Source organism: Oxyura jamaicensis, chromosome 3 (assembly GCF_011077185.1).
Source record: "Oxyura jamaicensis isolate SHBP4307 breed ruddy duck chromosome 3, BPBGC_Ojam_1.0, whole genome shotgun sequence".
Classification (NCBI taxonomy): Eukaryota; Metazoa; Chordata; class Aves; order Anseriformes; family Anatidae; genus Oxyura; species Oxyura jamaicensis.
In genome coordinates this window covers 2,118,415-2,138,224 of record NC_048895.1, presented here as the reverse complement: position 1 = coordinate 2,138,224, position 19,810 = coordinate 2,118,415, and the positions used below count along the sequence as shown (strand labels likewise).

Below are 19,810 nucleotides of genomic sequence, written 5' to 3'. Positions count from 1 at the left end.
CTGTTCTCCTTTATACTTTGAAGCTGTGTAGCTAATGAGGGAGAACACAATTCTTAGGCAGTTGAGTTTATATAATTATTGAGGATCAGTTGATAATTTAAGCTGTCAAAGAAATGTTCTGAAATTTACAGAAGTATGTATACCTCTCCTTGAAGAAGACCAGTGTAATATTCTTGGAAATGCATTATCTTGGTGCAGCCTCTAAATTGTTTTTTTTTTTTTTTTTTTTTTAACATACTTTTCTCAGAATTAAATTATGATAGCCTTCTGCGTTACTCCCTGTTGAAATAATGAAGCAGCCACATTATCCTTCGGCATGTACTGTCCAGTATTCTTTTTTTTTCAGTTGATGACTTCACACCAATTGTTTTTTCCTTCACGGAGCTCCCTCAGTATGAGTTGCAGTTGTTTCATAATGAAGACTTTCAGGACTAATGTTAATTAACTTGTTCAGATAGGAAACGAGTGCACTTTTCTAGAAGCTTGGAATGCCCTTTCCTGCATTAAAATGTAGAAATTTGCATTCTGCAGCTAGTGTTTATACTGTCATTTGTGTTGCGTTAGATAGTGAGGAACAGGTGCTTGAAAAACAATCAGATGACTGAAGCAGCTCATTTATTAGGAGGTCTGATGTCTTCAGCAGTGACCTCATACTGTGAGTCTTAAAACCTCTGAAAGACATTTCTCAAAAAAGAGGGACAAGAGAAATAGGAAAGGAGTTCATATTGATTGTAGACTCTTGTCTGAGCTTGTTCTTTATTTCCTAAAAATGCCTCTAAAGTTGATATGGAGGGGGGAAGATGCTTTGCAGAAGAGCATTTCAATATGACATGAAGATTAGTTTTATCAATACTTTTGGTGTTGTTTTTTAATTTGTTTTGTTTTGCCATTTCCTCAGCACTTCTAAATGGAAGCAAAGACGAGTCACAGCTGCTTATGCAGCTGTGATAAATGTATGATGTAGCAAAACTTAACATTTTATTTCTCTTTTTGTGGTGTGTGTTCTGAAGCAGAATTTGGAGAGCTTATGTAAAAAGTGAATGTTTTGCATCTGTTTTCACCATTGCCTGTATTGTGAATTACCTATATTAAGTACTAGCTAGAACTTCTTTAACAAGTTTGATAAACACACTGCAGTTGTAGTTAGCCAGTGATGTTTATTTTGACCAATAAATATTCATCCAGGTTGCTGGTCAATACTGGTCTTTAATTATTGAGCAACTAGAGATTAGAATTTCTCCATGCAGGAATCTGAGGTTTGAACAGGAAGTCAGAAATGGTCATCTTCCTTTGAATGAGAGAAACATTTGTAGAAACATTCTGTGGCTGAATTCCTAAATTATGTGCAAATTAAAAATAGCAAATGACCTCACTGGGATGTCAGTGAACCTCAGCTTGGTAATGTATCTTGTTGTTTATGTGTTTAAACAATGGTCACAGAAAATAACAGTTCTGGACTCAAGTATTTTTCTCTGTTTTCATAGAGAAATATTCCAGAGATTCAGACTTACAAAGATAAAATCTTAATAAAAGTTGATTGTTATAACATTATTTACCAGAGGTGATTTTTTTAAACTATTTTTTATGGACTTTCGAAATCCTGCTTTGCCTTTAGTAGGCTATAGTCAGTATTGAAGAGATACTGATACTTTTGTATTATGAAGTCGCTGTGGTAAAAGTCAGTTGCTATGATGAAAGTCTTTTTCATGCAAGATACATTCAGAATATTAGTTCCTAATGTAATACATTTCAAGTAAAAACATACTCTATGCTTATATACTTCCAGTACATGTGCGGATAGGTAGTTAGAAAATAATAGAAAATAATGTGAACTTTATCAAAATCTTCAAGGGATTTTCAGGATTGTATACTTGTATATTTTTGTGACCACAGCTGTGCTATTTTAAACATTTTTAAGCACTGTGAAGAGGTAGAGGATCTAACCATGTATCAGTGAGAATGGAGAAAATGTTCATGAGATTTAATACTCTTCTTTAATTTCCATGTTTTCTAGAACATGAATTTACTCTCAGAAGCCCGTTCTGCCAGAGTGTATAGAGATGAATTAGATGCTCTTCGTGAGAAGGCAATTCGAGTCGACAAGCTTGAAAGCGAAGTCAGCCGGTATAAAGAGAGGCTGCGTGACATTGAATTCTACAAAGCTAGAGTGGAGGTATATTATGGAAAATACTGAATAGCCATAATTTTTGTTTACTGTGGCTTTTTTAAAGTTATTTTGATGCCTTAAACACTGGGACATGGAAACAGTATTGTAGCTTCTTACTCTGGAATATGTAAATAATCAGTCTTTATCATAAATTACAGTTTTTACATAAGACCCCTGTGTCTAATCCCATGCAGTTTCATTTGAAGTCAGCAGTATTCACTGTAACTCTAAGCTGGCAAGACCAATAGGAGAACCTCTGTTTAGGACATATACTATGTGATGAGGAAGCCAGAGAGGGAGTTGATTAACAATATACTGTAAATGTAATAATTCTTTTCTCTTCTGTAAGTCTTCTCACACAGATTTCTAAATAAAGTGTTGAAGAAATAGTGCCTCTGCAAATGCTAAATGTGTATAGAATGACAACATTCTATGGATAAGCACACTAAAAAAGATGCGCTGACACCAGACAGGAGATTGTTAAATTTGTCATTAATTAGTTAAGAAATCCTCAACATGCAGAGTTTTATTAGGCATTAATTCTGTCTGTAAATAGCAAATTTGTTGGGCAAATGTGAAGATGGCAGGATTTGGGAATGAAACAATTGCTTGCGGTAGTCAAAGCTAATGAAAGTTTTAAGGAAATTTCAAGATGTGCATTAAAGAAGACGACTCCTAGAAAAGTGGGGAGAACTTGAAATGAATGTTTATTGGAAAAAAAATAATTTGTATGAATAATAACTAGTTTGAAGATCTTTATTTAGGGAAAAAATGATCCAAAAGCAGACAAGATACTAGGCTAAACTATGATGCACAGTTGCAGAATGTTATTTTATGCAATTTTTACATTTAATGTGGATTCTTAGTCACAAGGTTGGATGGGTATCTCAGGAATTCATTCAGTCCAGCTTTAAAAACATGGGATATTTTTTATATACCTCTACCACTCCAAACAAAAGCTTGCCATTAATCTAGTTTTTAAGACCTGAGTGGTGAAGTATCCACAACCTTTCATAGCAGCTTTTTTTTCTTCTCTGAGGTCTGAGACATGTCATATGTCCTCTCTCCTAGTTCTTTATGCTCCACGGCCCTACAGCATTCTGCCTTATAAGGTGTGTTTTCCTGTTTTCTGGGTTCTGTCACAATTCATGACTTGCTTAAAATCGGGTTCCTAAAACTTGATCTTGTACTATAATTATGACCTTACCAGTTTGGAATACAGTGGAAAGATTACTTTTCTAAATACTTTCTCATATAGTAACTCAAAAGCAACATCAAAACATTGTGATCTGTGGTAACCTCCAGATCTTCATCATTGTGATCTGCTGTCTAGCCATGATATGATATCCCCAATATTCTAGTTATCATATCTGAAAAATGTTGTAATACTAAATGAAAAGATGGTTACAGACTGATGGTACGGCATCCTCTGGAAAGAGACTTCTTTCTTAACAGTGTTTAAGTTAAAACCTTTCTTGAAAGAAGATACTGCAATTTAAATTGAGCTCAGGGGCAGAGTTCCATTTATGTGTTTTACATTCTCAAAGTTTTCATGTTATCTTTATATGCTGTGAGAGGTTAGTATGCATGGGTCTTTTGGAAAGTCAGGTACTGAGAGTGGTGAGCATTATCATTAGCCTGCGTGCATATGGGAAGATCTCTGTGAGCTATTTAAAACCATCTTACATGAATGACTTCATAAGTTGTGTATATTTAATATATTTAATATTATTGTAAATATTTTATTATTATAAAATTTTTGTTTACGTGTTTTGTAGCTTGTAACCTGTTTTTCAAACATGCATAAATAGAGACAGATATTAATTTGTTGGGTTTGCTTCATAAGTCATGAGTAAAAATGCCAAGTATATGTTTTACATGTTATTTTCATCCAACACCATTAGAAAAAACATGGAAAAAATAAAGCTGTTTAGGACTTCTGAATATGGTTGATTGAATTCTGAGAATGCATGTGGTTGCATTTTCAGCATCATTTCCTGATTTTGGGCTTAAGTAAATTTGCTCAATTGCCTCTAAACTTGATTATGGTCTACAGAAAACTTTTCTCCTAAGTCTTGTTCTCCATATTCTACAACCCAAAGATTGTGGAGTTCAATCTGATAATAAAATAAGTCAGGACTGAAAGGAGAACCTGCATCAGTCTCCAGTCTTTGATAGTGGCCAATACATGAAAAGTAAAACCAAAACAAAAAACCAAACCAAACAAACACAATAGGGCAAGCACTTGGTGATACTTTCCTATTATAATCTTCCTAGCCTCCAGTAGTCTCTGAACAAGAAAATCTTACTCAGAGGTGGTAACTTTGAGGTTTTTGGCCTTCTCTCCCATGAGTTAGAGCTTAGGGGGAAGAAAAAAAGAGGGTTTATGATCTCTGGAAAAGAGGGCAGGCCACTCAGATGGATTATAAGGATGTTGTAAGGACGTGCAGGGACAAAATTAGAAAGGCCAAAGTTCATCTGGAGCTCAATCTGGCTACTGCTGTTAAAGATAACAGAAAATGTTTTTATAAATACAGTAACACGAAAAGGAGGTCTAAGGAGAATCTCCATCCTTTACTGGATGCAGGGGGGAAACTTAGTGATGAGAGATGAGGAAAAGGCTGAAGTGCTTAATGCCTTCTTAGCCTCAATCTTTAGCGGCAAGACCAGTTGTTCTCTGGAGACCCAGTACCCTGAGCTGGTGGAAGGCGATGGGGAGCAGAATGTGGCCCTCACAATCCACGAGGAAATGGTTGGCGACCTGCTATATCACTTAGATGTATGCAAGTCAACGGGGCCGGATGGGATTCATCCGAGGGTGCTGGTGGAAGAACCATCATTATCAGCAATCCTGGCTATCAGGGGAGGTCCCAGTCGACTGGTGGCTAGCAAATGTGGCATCCATCTACAAAAAGGGCCAGAAGGAAACTATAGGCCTGCCAGTCTGACCTCAGTGCCAGGGAAGCTCATGGAGCAGATTATCCTGAGTGTCATCACATGGCACTTAGAGGGCAACCAGGTGATCAGGCCCAGTCAGTATGGGTTTATGAAAGGCAGGTTCTGCTTGATGAACCTGATCTTCTTCTATAACAAAGTGCTTGGTGGATGAGGGAAAGGCTGTGGATGTGGTCTACCTTGACTTCAGTAAGGCTTTTGACATCATTTCCCACAGCATTCTCCTCAAGAAACTGGCTGCTCTTGGCTTGGACTGGTGCACGCTTCGTTGGGTTAGAAACTGACTGGATAGCCAGGCCCAAAGAGTCGTGGTGAATGGAGTCAAATCCAGTTGGAGGCCGGTCACTAGTGGAGTCCCCCAGGGCTCAGTACTAGGGCCAGTTCTTTTTAATATCTTTATCCATGAACTGTGTGAGGTTGAACAAGGCCAAGTTATTAGGAAGAACTTCTTTACTGAAAGGGTTGTTAGGCACTGGAATGGGCTGCCCAGGGAAGTGGTTGAGTCACCATCCCTGGAGGTCTTGAAAAGACGTTTAGATGTAGAGCTTAGGGATATGGTTTAGTGGGGGACTTGCTAGTGTTAGGTCAGAGGTTGGACTTGATGATCTTGGAGGTCTCTTCCAACCTAGATGATTCTGTAATTCTGTGAATTAAATAACTTCTCAACACATGCAAGCGTTTTCATCTTAGCAATCATAGGGCAATAAATTCCACAATTCAAATATGTGGTATGCAAAATACTTCCTTTTGCTTTTTTTTGAACCTGAGACTTTTAATTTTTATTTCAGGTCAGCCTTTTAGCTGTAGTCCATGCACTTTCAGTGCATCTTTCCAGGTTACATCTCAAATCACAGAGATATTTATGGTTTCATAGAATAATAGAATGTCTTGGGTTAGAAGGACTTTAATGATCATCTAGTTGCAACCCCCCTGCCATAGGCAGGGATGCCACCCACTAGATTGTTCAATTATGATTATCAACAGCTTATTTATTCTTAATGCTTTTCTCTCTCTTTTTTGTTTCTCTCAGGTTATGTAAATTTTTCTGTAAGCTACACTTAACATGAAATTGCTGTAAATCTGTTTTGAAGTGTCTGTTACAGCTTTGAAAAGAACGTTTCAGCATTCCTAAAACTAGGTAGCATTAAATTGTGTTAATTGTTGTTGTTGTTGCTCTCATAGGAGCTAAAGGAAGACAATCAAGTGTTGCTAGAAACAAAGACAATGTTGGAAGATCAGCTGGAGGGGACACGAGCCCGTTCAGATAAATTACATGAGTTAGAAAAAGAGAATCTACAATTAAAAGCTAAATTACATGATATGGAGATGGTAAGTGTAAATGGAGGATGAAAAAGACTACTGAAATTCTATGAAGTTTATTTGCACTCTTAATAAAATAAGGCATTCTGGTTGAAATGGGAGAAGAGGAAGCTGTGTCCTAATTTAAATGTTTTTCACATAGGTTTTCCTGCAGCAGTCTTGGTTCTGCCTAAGGAGGTGGAAATCGCAAAGGCAATACTCTTCCTAAAGGCAATACAGTGTTTCATCAGATAGCTAAAATATGATGATAAGGCATATAGAGACTCACTAGTAAGAAGGATAGGATCAAATCTCTCGGAGCTGAAGACAGTTTGTTGTCACTTAAGTACTTGGATAAAGGAGATAATTCATGTTCCAAGTTCTAGCAATATAGTGACATATTTTTCAGAATGTTTGTCCCAAAGTAATTTATGTTTTTAACACTTTCTTCCACCAGAAGTAAATATTGTAAAAAATAGGATTGTGATTTGCCAGTTTTGTGGGTAGGTGTTTTTGTATGTTGTTGTAGTTGTTTTTAGTAAGTTTTCCTTAAGGGTCAAGAGATTGCCATCCCCTATTTGCTTTCATTTTCTGGAAATTTTTGAAGATTTTTATATTTGCAATTAGTTCTGTAAAAGTAGCATGTATGGGGAGAGGGACTGGGAAAGAGTTGGATGAGAGTCTTTCATTGTGGACCCTGTCCTGTTACAGCTTTTTGTGTTACAGTAGTATTATGGTAGTCTAGAGAAGATTAAATCTTGTTTCTTTATATGTGCTTGTTCTTTGCGTGTGCTACCAAGCTGTGTTTATCATGTGTACTTTCTTTCCTAATATTCTGAGAGAAGTGAACTTTGAAAAAGACCAAATAGAGTCACATCCATAGATTATGTTGATACGTTCTTCTCTGCATATTTTTCTTTACTGTTTGTCATGCTCCTGTTCTAGGTCCTCCATAATTTTGTCTTTCTTCCCTGTCTCACTGTGCATTAACAAATGAGAAGATGCACTTTGCATTTGTCTGTGGCATACTTGATAGTATAAAAAATTGTGCATGTTGAGACATAGCTTTTTCTAAAGTTACGCATGAAATATTTTTTAAGGAGCGTGATATGGACAGAAAGAAGATTGAGGAACTCATGGAGGAAAATATGACTCTAGAAATGGCTCAGAAACAAAGTATGGATGAATCGTTGCATCTCGGCTGGGAACTTGAACAGATAAATAGGACTACTGAACTTTCTGAAGGTAAGCATAGTAATATTTGCAAACTGGTAAAAAGTTAAAAAAATTAAAGTCGGAAGTGGGGTGGTAATAGGAATTTACAGCTCCTGATCTCTGTAGTACAGGATCTTTTGTCCTCTGGAGAAAAGTGGCAGTTTTGTGGTTGTTTCATTAGGGTTGTTACCTTTTTTTTTGTTGTGGTTAATTGGTTTTTGTGTGTTTACTCAGTCATGTATATCCATGGAGGTGGACCCTAAATTAAAAGTTTCTGTTCCTGTAATTCTTGTTCACTTAAACAGAGATGTAAAACCCATAAATAGTGTGGAGTTAAAATGGGTTGCCATTCAAGCATCTATACTTTGTAATACAGATTGGGAATCTTCTTGCTTTACTATTCTCAAAGTTATAAAAGATTTGTTAAGGTTTCTCAGAGTAATTGTTTGCAGAAATATCTGTGGGAAAAAATTTTGATCCTTCCAGTATAGAATGCTTGGTCGTAAGTGGATTGCATACAAAGGATTGGAGGCAATTTGGGAAGGTATCTAAAGTTGCAGGATATCTCTCATGATGAGGAACTGTAGGATGTGTAGGACATTTATTTCTATGCAAGTGTAGTGTTACCTGTTGGGTAAGGAAAATGGGTCATTGATCCTAACTAGCCTTACTCAATAGAAAAGCACTGGAGAATCATCATAGGCTTCTAAATCCCCTTACTCTAAAAATGCAGTCTGTCTGTGAAGAACTCCAGGTATTAATAAATTTAGATTACCTTTTTTTTTTTTTTTTTTTTTTTAAATGGTGTTTTAATAGTGCCACAGAAATCACTTGGTCATGAAGTAAATGAGCTGACATCAAGCAGATTACTGAAGTTGGAAATGGAAAACCAAAGTTTGCTGAAGACAGTGGAAGAATTACAAAATGCAGTGGGTTCTGTAGAAGACAGTAGTTCAAGGATTCTAAAAATGGAGAAGGAAAACCAAAGACTTAACAAAAAGGTACTCACCAGTGTATGTTTGAATTACCGTGTATTAGTTGCCTAATGCTGTTTGCTGTTGGACTTGATGATCCTTATGGGTCCCGTCCAACTCGGGATATTCTATGATTCTATGATTTCTAACAGGTAACTTTATAAATTTTCAGTATTTTGAATAAAGCAAATACTGCTAGTGTCTAAATAGTGTTATGGTGCTTATAAACTTAGAGTAAAAAAGAAGACAACTTCTGCAGGAATGTTTTTTTTTTTCTATTTTAAATTGTTTTTTTTTTTATTAATATATGATCACTTTATTCAGAAAGTGCTTACATCAGTAAGGAAGAAAATCAATGTGTTAATGTAGGGACGGTGAACAATGAAAATATTTTATGATGCTTGATAAAATTATTTTTAACTTTGTAATTATTAAGCAGGGGAAAGTATGTTTACATGGAGATATCAGCCAGTATTCACCTATGCAGAAAATGTGGTCGTGTTGTTGTTCATTACTGAGAAAAGAGAGAAGATGGGCCAAGCAACTGATGAGCAAGTGAATGAAGAAAATTACTCAGATATATCTGTGCTGGTCTACAGTATCTTACTTTACAAATTGTATGACCTTATCAGGTCATACAATTCAGTCAATGATTATTATAGGGAATAAAAATTGGAAAAAAAGAGACTACAGTGGAGTGAAATGTCTAAAGTTTCTGAAATACCGATGTCAGACATTAGATTATTGTTGAAGATAGAAGAAGAGGTAATAATAAAATCCCTTCTCTATTTTATACTTCCATGCTATTCATAATTTCTTTAAAATATGCTCTTTTGCAGCAGCAGGCTGTGTGCTGCTTTGAGATTTTGTACAATACAAGGAAGACAGAGTACAAAAGAAAGGAGCAGGTTTAAGAAGTAGTATGTCTTCATAATTGTCTGATCCTGTTCTTACAACTGTGGATGTCTGGCAACATGTCCTTTTTCTCAGCTGACCCTAAAAAACATTGTTCTGCATTGTGACTACTTCAGCAAAATGTGTGAAGTTGAACAAAATGTTTATTATGGGTCTTCTGTGCATAGTCTGTTTCTATCTGGACATGCTTTCTCTTCAAGCAAACTGCTAATATAGAGTCTACACTACACTAAAATGAGCTAGACACAGTGACCACAGGATCTCTACTCTCGGTGTCCAGTTAGCAGACAGACCAACTGAGACAGTTGGGCATGCTGTGGATAATTTGGTTCCCACAGGGTGTCTGGCTGCATCTCTGCCTAGGTGATTGAGCCAGTTCCTTCTCCTTTGCAAAAAAATCAACGAAAGTGCCAATATCCCCGTAAAAGATGCATTGCTCTGTTAAGCAAGGGATCAGAACACTCTTAATTTTGGAGGGAGAGGGAAGTGCAAGACTGGTCAAGCATTAGTGTTCTCATCCTGAGCGAAACTATTCAGGTTCTGACTTAACTATGTCATGATTTTTGCATACTTGCAACCAATAAATTATTATGTGAAATAACAAATTCTATTCTGCCATTTTTCTGTGGTTTTTATTTCTCACTATTTTTTAACAGCAAGTTAAGTTATAACTCAGATAATTTCTTTGTAGAAATATTGTGCCCTGCTTGTTGTCTGATTTACATCTGGACTCCTCTAGCATTGGGAAACGTGGAGCGTGGGTTGACATAGAACATAATCTTTCCAGCAGATGATTGTTTAATGTGTATGTTGCTTCTAAGTTACTAATTTTGACTTGGATGTGACAGAAAAATCACACTTGGTGACTTTTGCCTGTAAACAATTTTTCTGTCCAGTGACATTACCGGAGTTGTAACCATTTGACAAAACAAACCTGTGTATTGAAGTCTTAAATAATCATAAGTATCTCTTGAAGTGTTTAAGATGAAATAACATTCAGCTCAGCCCTTTTAAGTTGAAAGGGAGGTGGAGTAGCAGTATAAGCCTCACTGAAATATTTATTTTTTCTTTTTTAAAAGGATGCTTGGGGAAATATCCAAAACCTAATAAAATCTGACCATATTTTTTAAATGAAAAAATCGCTTATAGATATATTTTTTCTAAACCAGGAGAGAAAATGCTGTTAGAAGTAATTTTTTCCTAAAAGAGATGAATTGTTTCAGAGAATAGAAGGTTTCATGTTTTTCATTCCTTTAACTTGCTTTACTCGTTCTTATAAGACTCTCTTCAACCCAGCTAAGAGTAACGCTATGATCATTTTCAAGTATATTTAAAAAAAATTATTTATTTTCCTCTAGCTTGAAGGGCTAGAGAATGAAATTAGCCAAGAGAAACAAAGTCTGCAGAACAGTCAAAATTTGAGTAAAGATTTGATGAAGGAAAAAACACAGCTTGAAAAGACACTTGAGGCACTTCGAGAAAACTCAGAGCGACAAGTGAGTAAAGAATTATGTGTTAATGCAGCATTGTATTGTTCTCCTTTTGTAGTTCTCTATAGGCATAAAAGGATTGCAAATGTAGCAGATTTGCCAAAAGGACATACCTGCACTAAAATAGTTTGTGTAAGACCTGCAGCCAGGGAGAGTCATGACTCATTTTAAGCTGAGGCTTTACTGTTAGTTTTAGGACTTTTTAGTGTTTAGTAATGCTTCCGTGGCTTTCATGGGCTATGCATTTGCTGTAGTTGCTTGGAGGTTGTAGCACAGCCAAAACAGAAAATTGGGAACTTTGGAGCTAGGCCAAACACCTCTCAGTGGAGGAAAACAAGTTCCAGGCAGCTGGTCAGTGTTTGAACTAATGCTGGAATACTACTGAGAACTACAGCAGCCTGTCCCTTGAAGGGACCTGACAAAGACCATTGTATCCAAGCTGGTTTGTCTGTTCCGCTGCTGTGCCACTTACCTTCAAAATTATCTGAGGCAGCTTCCTGACAGTCCTTCACATTAGAATGTTTGCTAGGTGAGACTTGCAGGTAGATGACAGAATTTGTTATTTTGATTGTCCGAAATAGGAATTTGTGTCTTTGTGAAAGATTTGGGCTGTATTTGGGAGGTACTAAATGTCACTGACGTCTGCACTCATTACATAACAAATATACTTTTAGAGCTTTTTCAGATTAGAAGTATATTTATCTTTTTATGAATTCTACTGATATTTCTTGATCAGATCAACAGTTTTTGGCTTAACTGAGAATTTTAAAGTACACTATTTTGGAATACAGAATATTTAAAAATTCTGAAAATTTGTGCAGGACCACTTTAATCAGAAAATCAAATTCCAGCCCTAAGAACAACAAAAATGCTCATTATTGAAGCTTTACTTTCATTTAAAGACAAGTGGGAATAACTTGAAAGCAAAACTAGCTTGTCTTGTTTAGATGTTCGTTATTACAATAATTGGTTTAGATGTTGTATTTGAAGTGTATTCCAGGGAAAAAGGGACTAAAACTTTCTAGAAAACTGTAATAGGTTGTAAATCCCTGTGTTTTCAATGTGTTGAAGTAGGACTGACACTTCAGTGGGGCTAATTCTATTTTAAAATTAGGTACTTAGGAGCTGCTGAGTTAGCAGCATCTTCTGTGTCTTTTACAAATCCTATGCTGAAACTTCTTGGGAGGGGCTCTCGGAAGTACATTTGATTTTTGTCAAAAAACATGGAGGCATTGATCATGATTTTTTGTTAAGTTTGTTAAGTAATGATGTATGTTCGGTAAGATAGAAATTTATGTAAAGAACCATTAAAAAAAGTGGGTTTAGACACTTTTAAATAATTTTAGAACAGATAGCCATTTCCAGGATCCAAGTTGCAAACCCTGTTATTAATAGCTATATTCAGACTTAAATTTGAAAGAACAGTCTATAATTTTCCCAGTCATTGTTTTTCATTGTAGCCACCACTTTCACTTTTCTCCAAAGCAGTGTATTGTTGAAATGCCCCTTATGTGATTTGTGTTTTCCTAAATATTGATCTAAACAGTTTTCTGGAATTTGTAGTCTGCCATTCAATACCCAAATCTAAGTAATTCAAATTGATAAGAAGTAACTCAATAAAAATAAAAAATCAAGATACAAAAGCTACATTTGTCCTTAAAGTAGATCTGGAAATATGTTTCCTAAGAAAATAATTCAGTCCTATCAATGATTTACTTTCTTTGGAGGCTGTTTTGAAGCAGTATGTCCCTTTGTAACCTGAAAAATGAGTGTAGCTTTGTGTTTGTTCCCCAGACGTGATTTACTATGTTCAGGATGCCTTCATATCCCCCAGATCAGCGCTTTTTTTTCAAGTGAAATAAAAATAATACTTCTGGAGTTCTCTCACCTCCTTTCATCTCAAATTTGGTTTAGAACTTGACTGCGGTTTTGTTTTTTGTTTATATGTTTCTAGGAGAGAGCTCTCTGGAAATTACAGAGTTTAAGGAAAATAAACTAGATGTGAATAAACACAAATGAAAAGGAGATGAAGCTAAGAAATAGAGCTTTATTTTGTTTTGTATTTTGTTAGTTTTATTTCTGTGTTGTCTTCTGTCCAAGAGGAAGGTGTTTGAGGAGTCACATTGACTTTGGATTTTACTGTCAAACTCTCACCTGGGTTCATATGCAGTGTTTGTAAGGCTGCAAATAAATATCGGTAGTGTAAGAAGAGAAAATCCTATTAAAAACCCTACAGTAAAAGGGAAATATATTGTAATCTTAGTATCTTAGTAGCTTTCAGTTTATATATGGAATTGGTTATTTGTTGGCATGTTGCTTACCAGAGTTTACATTTTTTCCCCAAAATTAGATTAAGCTATTAGAACAAGAAAATGAACATTTGAATCAAACTGTAGCTTCTCTAAGACAACGCTCACAAATCAGTGCTGAAGCAAGAATGAAGGAAATTGAAAAAGAAAATAAAATTCTTCATGAGTCTATTAAAGAAACCAGTAGTAAGTTAAATAAGATTGAATTTGAGAAAAAACAAGTGAGAAAAGAACTGGAACATTATAAAGAGAAAGGGGAGAGAGCAGAAGAACTCGAGAATGAGCTGCATCGTCTGGAGAAGGAAAATGAATTATTACAGAAAAAAATTACTAATTTAAAAATTACTTGTGAGAAGATAGAGGCCTTAGAACAAGAAAACTCAGACCTGGAGACGGAAAACAGAAAGCTGAAAAAGACTTTGGATAGCCTAAAAAATCTCTCTTTTCAATTAGAATCCTTGGAAAAGGAAAATTCACAACTTGATGAAGAAAACTTAGAATTAAGAAGAACAATTGAATCTTTGAAGTGTACAAGCATTAAAGTGGCACAACTACAATTAGAAAATAAGGAACTGGAGAGTGAAAAGGAACAACTTAAAAAAAGCCTTGAACTCATGAAAGCCTCATTTAAGAAAAGTGAACGCTTAGAAGTCAGCTACCAAGGTCTAGACACAGAAAACCAAAGGTTACAGAAAGCCCTTGAAAACAGCAATAAGAAAATTCAGCAACTAGAAAGTGAATTACAGGATTTAGAGTCTGAAAATCAGACTCTGCAGAAAAACTTAGAAGAGTTGAAAATCTCTAGTAAGCGCCTAGAGCAATTGGAAAAGGAGAATAAATTGTTAGAACAAGAGACTTCTCAACTGGAAAAAGATAAGAAACAGTTAGAAAAAGAAAATAAAAGACTTCGACAACAAGCAGAAATTAAAGATAGTACTTTAGAAGAAAACAATGTAAAAATAAGCAATCTGGAAAAGGAAAATAAATCTCTACTTAAAGAAATAGTTGTATATAAGGAGTCATGCATTCGCCTGAAAGAACTAGAAAAGGAAAATAAAGAACTTGTGAAAAGAGCTACTATTGATAAGAAAACCCTTGTCACTTTACGAGAGGTAAATAGAAAGTAGTTACCATTCTTAATGTAATCTGTATTTTGGGGGAGAAAAAGGTATTATGCATTCATCTGTGTATGCTGTTAGTGTCCTCAGTGGTTACAGTAGGGATGGAGTTACATAATAAATACATAATAAATGCAGTCACATTACAGTTAAATCTGTAAGGTTGCATACAGGCCGTCATGAAGCCTTTGTTAAATTAATATTTTTCATATTCTTCATCTTAGTATTTGTTTTGGCTGCAATGTTGCCCCTTGATCCTAATGATCAAGACCAAATTAGGGAAATTCTTCAGAAAGGAAAGGAGTAAAGAGCTACAGTGAAGTCATACTTACGGTGACAACATAACGCCTGATGCTAGCTAAAAGGTAACGCTTGGAAGGAAAGGAGAGTTAATGACAGTTAAAATTTAGATAGTAATAGAGGACTTGTACATAGGCAAAGAGAATTAAGACTGCATTGTTATATTTGTATAAAAACACTGCCTTTTTTTTCTGTGTAAGGACTTGGTGAGTGAAAAATTGAAGACCCAGCAAATGAACAATGATCTAGAAAAGCTTGCCCATGAACTTGAAAAAATAGGCCTAAACAAGGAGCGTCTCTTGCATGATGAACAGACTACTGATGACAGGTGAGAATGTCAAGGCCTATCTACTCAAGGAATAGTATAGAATTGAGGGTCTTTTATATTCATAAAGATAAAACAGTTTTACAGACTCTTACTGTGTATATGCTTTGGTTTTAATACACTGTAATAAGCCCAAAATGGAACTTGAAATTCTTTTAAATTAATAAAGTAGCTGATGTGCTTTCATGTTCTGTCTCTGGAAAGGAATTACCACTTCTTACTACTAAGAATTTTCTTGATGTCAGTAGATACAGTTTATATATAATTAAAACTTACTATGTTCTAGTTAGCAGTGGAACAGTAGCAGTAAAAGAAAACAGGCCCATAGTCAGGCTTATTTCTTTTTGACTGACAGAAATGTTACACTTTTGTCACATAATGGTTAGCTTAAACTCTCACTCTTTCCTTGATGCTATTTTCTTCTATTTTTTTTTTTTCTACCAAAAAAGAAACTGCTTGTATTCCCTTCTTATACACGCTGGGACGTATCCAATTCTTGAGTGTCTCCAAAACTTCATACTGGCTGTATCATTCTGCCACACCTGCCAGTATAAAGCAGCTGCCATCCTGACATCTGTTTGCTTTACTATACGTTGTGTTCTGTCTTATCCTGCAGGGATTTAGGGAAAAATTGTGACTGGAGAAAAGCAGATTAGTATGGGCTTCTAGCCAATCTTTCATGATGCTATTCAGTTGTGCCCTTTTTAAAAAGGAGAAGGGAAAAAAAAAAAAAACTGGCGTCATGATCTGTTATTACCACTGATTGTCATGAACATGTAGATTGATTTGGGGCCTTCTATATCAAAAGAAAACCAGATTACTTTTTTTTTCCTTCAGTTTCCCTTTCTTGTTGCCAGAGCTGTGTTAGTGAGGTGGTGCCAAAATCCCGTATGGAGAATCTGTTGACACCTCTTGTTTTCTGCTGGGGTCTTCAGTCTACCTTTCTCAGCTCACAGATGAGGAGTTCAAAAAAAGCTCTCAGAGCTTTGACTAGTATGACTTCTTCTGGGGAAAAAATATTCTGTAAAGGTGCTTTTAGAAATTATACTCTGTGAAAAGATTTATGAATCTGCATCTACATATCAGCCAATGCCGTTAGTCTCTTGCAAGTACTCATACTTCTAAAGATTCAGATGTTGTGGGTTCACTTCTCATTGGTTAGTTGCTTTGGGATGTTACATTAATTACGACTTTGGGTCATGTAATGCTAGTGTTTCCATCACATTTTACAGAATGATATTATTGGATCTATAAATAGTAATTCAGAAGAAAAGTTGGAGTTGACATATCTCCATAGAATTGGGAGTTTTATTCAGGTTTAATTTAAATATAATCTGGAAATGAACTTCTACCATAGTTCTGGCACCCGTTGTGACTTCTTCCATTTCCGTGTGTGATTCCATGTTAGTCAGGAGTGGGAATAACACAAGTAAACAGTTTTCAATCGCCTCACTCCCTTTGGTGCTTTTTTCTCTCCAAGGAGTAGGTGCCATTTTTTTTTTCTGTGTATATATTGAATATTACCTCTTCTTGGCCTGTTTTCTGCTGGCCTTAGTTCACTTGTAACTTGGTACTGCTCAGCTGCACTGTTGTTAAGAACAGCTCGTGCTCAATTATTTGCAGATTGCCTTACAGTAGTAGATAATGCCTCTCTTGAAAAGAATTCATATCAGACTTGATTGCCCAGCACAGACCATGTGAAAGCACCACAGAAGCTGATGTAATATTTGATGATACAGGATTTTTTGATGTCAGACTGAGTATGATGTGGTTGGTCAGGCTGATTGGTGGGAAGGTGTGCAGTAAGATTTATGTCTTGAAACCTTACTTGCCCAGAACATTATCTAAAGCCCGCTTCTGAGCTCGGGCTTGTGACAAATAGTTTTAGATGTGAAGGAATTTGGGCTAAGCTGCTGTTTTGAGACTCTTCTACAATCAAAATGTAGACTGACCTTTAACAACTGCACGTAGAGCTGTAGGATTGTGAGTGGGAAATACTTGTTTGAAAAGTGGAAGGATTGAGTGGTTTGAAAATGTGCTCTGTGGCTATCTTGCCTTTCAAGTATTCTCAAATTTTTCATATATCCAAAAGGTGAGACATTAGCAATTATTTGATCAGGTCTGTAGAAAGCTAAGTTCGATATGGCCAAAATCACTTCTGGGTGTATTTTTGGTCTGTGTTTCTCATTTTGGTGACAAACTTAAAAAGCACCATTTCTCTCTCTCTGAGAGAAATAAAATTGAGAAGAATCTCCTCTTTGCTGGGGCTTAAGCCAGCCACTTTTGGTGAATTACCTTCAAGGTGTTTTCCATTTTGTCTTATCTTTCAAATGGCTGTTGTCTTCAGACAAACAGATTTGTGGATTCTGACCCTGAATTTTAAATGCCCAAGTCTTAATGGGATTAGAAAGTTTAACCATTTTTCGTAATCAGATGTTCAAAAGGAAGATGGAGAATGCTCTCCACTATTAGTCTCTTTCCTTTTCTGCATAACTTTGCAGTAATGAAACTTCTCATTTGCAGCTGAATATATGCTTCAGCTCAGTAAGATAAAATGGTATCTGTCCTATTGGTTGTAGAATGCCTGTATTTCTTAAATCCCTGAAAATTATTTTTCATACCCTAAAATCTAGAATTCTCATACTATTACATAATGTTTTTGGACATCTTTCTACTTACCATTGGTCTTCTGCTCCAGTTCCTGCCTAGATTTAATGCTATTGTCAGTTCAGAAGTCTCTTGCAATCTATTCTCCACTTAGCTGATAGATTCTTTGGCAATTGAGATTAGGAAGGGGGAATATTTATGGCTTGTTTTATTTTATCCTACCGCAGGCAAAAGTGGGATTTTTCCAAATTTTGAACACATGTACAGTGATGGAACTGTTGAAAAGTGATTAATGAGTGTAGCATTCTGAAGTAATTAAAAAAAAAACAAAAAAACACTAATAATGCATTTGAATATTGTACATTGACAGTTTCAGGAGACACTGTTTTGAAATAATGTATTCTAAATCCTTATCACTTCACTCCCAGATATGTGGTTTAGGTTTTCTATATACCCTACAATATTGTAAATATGGTAAAAGCTGGAATCATACACATCAGGAGTGGTAACAGTCTTAAAATCCCAGCAGCTGGGCTGAGTGAGCAATTCGCACACTTATGCATCAAATGAGTATGCACCTGCAAAGAACTGTGTTCTTCTCCTTCCCTAGTGCCTCCTCTATTTAAGCAGGCAGGAAATGGAAATTGATGAAAATCTTGCTCTCTGAATACTTCATATTCAAATTTAGTTCAGGTCCCTGCAGGATTCATTGGAGTGGAGCCAGAAGGAAGAGTGCTGTCATCACACACACGCTAATGATCCAAATAAAGCCAGCAGACTAGTGCTGTAGCTGAATGTTGCTTTTTATATATCTAATGTTTTCAAAGAATGACGGATTAAAAAATGTTTTGGATTGCTGCCTTCTGTTTGCTTAAGAAAAAGAAGTTGGTATTGATACCAAGGTGTCTTCATGCTTTCGAATAGTCAGCATTCGTGTGTTTTTGAATGTAGCTACAGGGCTGCTGTTTCAGAACTCTTTAAAATTTAAATACCTGAAATAATTTTCCAAAATACAATTTTTCTTTCTTTCTGGGATGTCATTGATCAGTAGGTACAAGCTTCTGGAGTCAAAATTAGAATCTACACTTAAGAAGTCTCTTGAAATAAAAGAAGAAAAAATTGCTGCTCTGGAGGCTCGTTTAGAAGAATCAACAAATTTAAACCAGCAACTCCGTCAAGAGCTTAAAACAGTAAGGAGAATGACATACTTTTTTGTAAGATTAAATGATCCATGTATCAGCTATTGTTCTATACTTTGCTTGACCTTTTATTTTAAGAAAGGAAAGGGAAGAGGAAAAAAAAAGGGAGGGGGGTGTTTTTAGAGTAATATAAAGCAGGACAAAAGTATGACTGCTTTTTAAAACTTCAGTAATACAGGCCTGGTGTTGAAATCACATGAAAAGTTGTGGTGGAGTTGATTCAGTGGTCATCGAATATGTCAGGTAGAGTAATGATCTGAAGTTTATTTGGCTGGGGAATGTCAAAAATAGTCTGCCTTGACAGCCTGAGTGCAGTGGTTAAAAAAACAAAACAAAACAAACAAACAATCTTCTTGATTTGTTGGACTTTATAAAAGTTGGGGGGTTACAGTTGAAAGCAGTGAAGTAAAATACAGAGCAGACTTTGTTGGTCTCGTAGTCATACCTTTCTTAAGTGTTTATTACAGTTAAACTACAAGTATTCATATGTTATTTGTACCTCATCTCATCAAACATATACAGAAAGCAAATTTACAAATACAGTAAGATATGTTCATATTGCACTTTCTGTTCTCTGAAAAGTGGTATGGTCATGTAATAGGATGTTGAAAATGGAAAACTTTAAACCTAATGTAAGTTGTTCTAAATAATTTTAGGTGAAAAAGAACTACGAAGCCCTCAAACAAAGACAAGAAGAGGAAAGGATGGTTCAGAATTCTCCTCCAAGAAGTGGAGAAGAAAACCAGTCTGTCAATAAGTGGGAGAAAGAAAACCAGGAAACAACTAGGGAACTACTGAAAGTTAAAGATAGATTAATTGAAGTGGAAAGGAATGTAAGATGTGCTTTTTCTATTATTCTGATTTAAAGTATTTGTTGTGAGCTGCTCCAGTAAGACGCATGAGAATATTCTTAAGGAGGTGTGCAATTTATGACCTA

The 19,810-nt window shown here is 35.8% G+C and overlaps 1 protein-coding gene across 15 annotated transcripts in view; it reads left to right on the top strand.

Annotated features, from left to right (window-relative positions):
* The window catches only part of CCDC88A (coiled-coil domain containing 88A), an 81,294-nt gene that overhangs the window by 38,281 nt on the left and 23,203 nt on the right, over nt 1-19,810 (top strand). For 12 of the 15 annotated variants that reach the window (XM_035321216.1, XM_035321219.1, XM_035321217.1 and 9 more), the window contains 9 exons: nt 2,015-2,173; nt 6,305-6,451; nt 7,522-7,666; nt 8,453-8,637; nt 10,884-11,021; nt 13,366-14,436; nt 14,943-15,070; nt 18,723-18,864; nt 19,530-19,706. In XM_035321216.1, the coding sequence (XP_035177107.1) occupies nt 2,015-2,173; nt 6,305-6,451; nt 7,522-7,666; nt 8,453-8,637; nt 10,884-11,021; nt 13,366-14,436; nt 14,943-15,070; nt 18,723-18,864; nt 19,530-19,706 (2,292 nt within the window). The remainder of the gene's footprint in view (nt 1-2,014; nt 2,174-6,304; nt 6,452-7,521; nt 7,667-8,452; nt 8,638-10,883; nt 11,022-13,365; nt 14,437-14,942; nt 15,071-18,722; nt 18,865-19,529; nt 19,707-19,810) is intronic. The other 3 variants (XM_035321218.1, XM_035321214.1, XM_035321206.1) reach the window with 1 other exon arrangement.